Raw genomic sequence first — 3385 nt, forward strand, 5'->3', positions numbered from 1 at the left:
TTCAGGCTGGCCTTGAGCTCACTTTGTAGCCCAGGCTGGCCTCGAACTCTCAAGGATCCTCCTGCCTCAGCCTCCAGACTGCTGGGATTACAGGTGTGCGCCACCACGCCCCCGGCCTCCTGATACGTACTTACAGGAAGGACACTGCGGTGAGCTGCAGACCCTGAACTGGATCCTTCAGTCTCCAGTGCACAGACACCCTGGGTATGCTTCCTCCTCTAACTCTGTGGCTGACCGTAGAGAGCCAATCTTGTAATTTCTTATACATTTGTATACCTTGTCTTGTATCTGTTTCTCTGGTGAAACACGGATGCACTGCCCCATGGGAAGACCCTAAACAGTACAGGTCTCTATTTCCAACTCTCCAATCTTGTGAATTGTGAAATTTGATAATTTTAGTGCTTAAGCTATTACTCACTAGTTTATCATTCTATTGTCCATGGAAACCTTATCAATGGCACTTGGAATGGAGGAACGCTCTGATGACAAATACACAACACATGCTATGGCCAGGGGTCACCCAGTGGAGGATACAGTCTGTGTGGAGGCTTCCATCCACACTGCCTGCGCCTCAGAGCTCTCCTGCCCTTGATGGTGTTCCTAGACCACCATGCTCCACATTTCAAAACAGCATTTCTGTTTTTCTCTTTCTCTCTTTCTCCCTTTCTTTGCCTTTCCTTTCTTTCTTTTTTTCTTCCTTTCTGTTTTTATTTCTTTCTTTCCTTCTTTCTTTCTTTGTTTCTTTCTCTTTTCTTTCTTTCTTTTTCTTTTCTTTCTTTCCTGTGTGCAGTACTGAGGATCGAACCCAGATCCTTCATACTGAGCTACAACACAAGCGTTTCCTTTTGTTTTATGAGACAGGGTCTCACTGTCTAGTCAAGACTGGGCTTGAATTTGATATCCTGCTTCAGCCTCCTGAGTACTAAAATTATAGATATGTACCAATACACATGGCTATGGCTTTGTGTGTGTGTGTGTGTGTGTGTGTGTGTGTGTGTGTCTGAGACAGGGTCTCCCTATGTAATTCAGACTAGCCTAGAACTCATTATGTAGCCCAGACTGGCTTTGAATTTACAGGGATACTCCTGCCTCAGTCTCCCTAGGGCAGGGATCACAAGTATGCACCACCACACTTGGCTCCAGCCATTTTTATTATTTACTTATCTATTTATTTTGAGATAGGGTTTTGCTAAATTGCCCATACTGGGTTTGAATTTGAGATCCTCCTGCCTCAGCCTCCTAAGTGCTGGGTTATAAGCGTGCAAAACTATACCCATGGCTGGTTTTAAACAGCAATTTTGTTTGCTTTTGTTTTTTTTAAGACAAGGTCTTGCTATATGACCCAGCCTGGCCTTGAACTCATAGTGATCTTCCTGTCTCAACCTACTGAGTGCAGGGATTACAGTCATGCACCACCATACCCAAATTACCAATTTTTTATATAACTACCATTGGATTTAATTTTTTTTCAATTCTGGGGATCATGCCTGGGCCCTGGTACATGCTAAGCAGTACTCTAACACTGAGCCACATCCTCAACCCTATTTTGTTCTCTTTTATATATGTTTTCCTTTTTAACATTTGTCAAATTATGAACATAGTATAGACATGTCAAAAAATGAAAACAAATCAGACATGGTGATGCATGCCTGTAATCACAGCATTCTAGAAGGCTAAGGCAGGAGGATCACAAACTGGAGCCCACCCAGGGCTTAGCAATTTACAAAGACCTTGTCTCAAAATAAAATTTTTTTGTCTTTTTTTTTTTTGTGTGTGTGTGTGTGTGTCCTTTTTTGTCCTTTTGAGACAGGGTCTCGCTGTGCAGTTCAGGATGGCCTTAAACTCACTTTGCAGCCCAGGCTCGTCCCGAACTTGCAACGATCCTCCGGCCTCAGCCTCCCGTGTGCTGGGATTACAGGCATGTGCCACCACACCTGGCAAAATAAAAATTTTTGAAAAGGGAGGGTGGGCTCTGGGGATTAGCTCACTGCAAGGGCCCTGGGTTCAGTCCCCAGTACCACAAAACAAAAACAACTGAGCATGTGATGAGAGATATACCAATGGAGAGCTCTCGCTTGCTTCCTTTCCAATATCCAGTCCACTAGTATTCTTGGTTAACAGAGCCTAAATTTTATTCCAGTGGGCAACGTGCCTAGTTTAAAGACTACATTTCCCAGCTTCCCTTGCAGCTAAGGGAGGATGATGAAATAGTAAGAGGAAGTGGATGGGTGGGGCTTCCAGAAAAACTATTTAAAAGCAGCTGACTTAGCTTGTCCTCTTGGTCTTGCTGCTTCCTCTTTCCTGCATTCCTGGAACACAAACAAAGTAACTGGAGCTGCAGCAGCCATCTTGTTGTTTTATTGTTTTTGTTTTTTGAGATAGGGTCTTATTAAGTAGTTCGGGCTGAACTTGAGCTCATTATTTAGACCAGGTTGGCCTCAGACGGGGTGATCTCCCAAGTGCTGGGATTACAGGCAAGTGCCACCACACCTGGCTACAGCAGCCACCTCTGACCATGAGGTAACAAGGAAGGAAGTGTGTGCTAACAGTGCTGGAGCAGAAAGGAGAAGTCCCCGAAGAATGAGTCTGTAGACATTCTGTGCCACCCGCCTCTAGACTTACTTTGTTTTTTAAGTAGAGAACAATAAGCCTGTACATTATGTGAGCAACCATGGTCAGGTCTCTGTACTAACTAAACGCACTTCACTACTTCGTATAGTGTGTAAAGCTCGTTGGCTATTTGCAGATGGCTAAATATGTGATATTTCATGGTTTGGAGAGGTTTGAGGTTATGGCTTGGTTTTGTTTCTGCTCCGCCCGTGGTGTTTATGCAGTTCTCCTCCCTCGTAGCCGTGTGCTCCTCGCATAGCAGATCCTTGGCCCGGAGCAGTGGCAGCAAGCTGGTGCTGGCTGACAGCACACAGGACGCCAGTGCCATGGCTCATTCTGCCCGCTCCGTGGCGGGTGAGTCACGGGCAGTTAAGTGCATTTTCCAAGAGGCTGCCTGTGGCCTTTCCCGCTGACCACTTGGAGGTGGCCCTTGGAGCCGGACAGAAGTATGCTTCCACACACAACACAGTTTCTCAAGTGTCCCGCTTGTAAACTCCAAATGATTTTCCTGAAGATTATGTTCTAAACTAGCCACGCTAGCCGGGCGTGGTGGCGCATGCCTGTAATCCCAACACTCAGGAGGCTGAGGCAGGAGGATCGTTGTGAGTTCGAGACCAGCCTGAACTACAAAATGATCTCAAGGCCAGCCTGAACTGCATAGCGAGACCCTGTCTCAAAAAAGACAAAAAATAAAAATTAAAAAATTAAAAAAATAAACTAGCCACACTTATGAAAACAGAGGCTGAGGTCTACCTGCATATCCCAAAATCATCAA

The 3385-nt window shown here is 45.3% G+C and overlaps 1 protein-coding gene across 1 annotated transcript in view; it reads right to left on the reverse strand.

Moving 5' to 3' along the window:
* LOC106149285 overlaps positions 1-2938 on the reverse strand; it is a gene marked incomplete at its 3' end in the record, with an annotated part of 5359 nt that extends 2421 nt beyond the window's left edge. Inside the window, 1 exon segment of the mRNA XM_013517648.1 lies at positions 2703-2938. Within this exon segment, the coding sequence (XP_013373102.1) occupies positions 2703-2938 (236 nt within the window).
* Positions 2939-3385: the final 447 nt, after the last annotated feature.

This window comes from Chinchilla lanigera, unplaced genomic scaffold, assembly GCF_000276665.1.
Source record: "Chinchilla lanigera isolate Chin_1 unplaced genomic scaffold, ChiLan1.0 scaffold00041, whole genome shotgun sequence".
NCBI classification, from domain to species: Eukaryota; Metazoa; Chordata; class Mammalia; order Rodentia; family Chinchillidae; genus Chinchilla; species Chinchilla lanigera.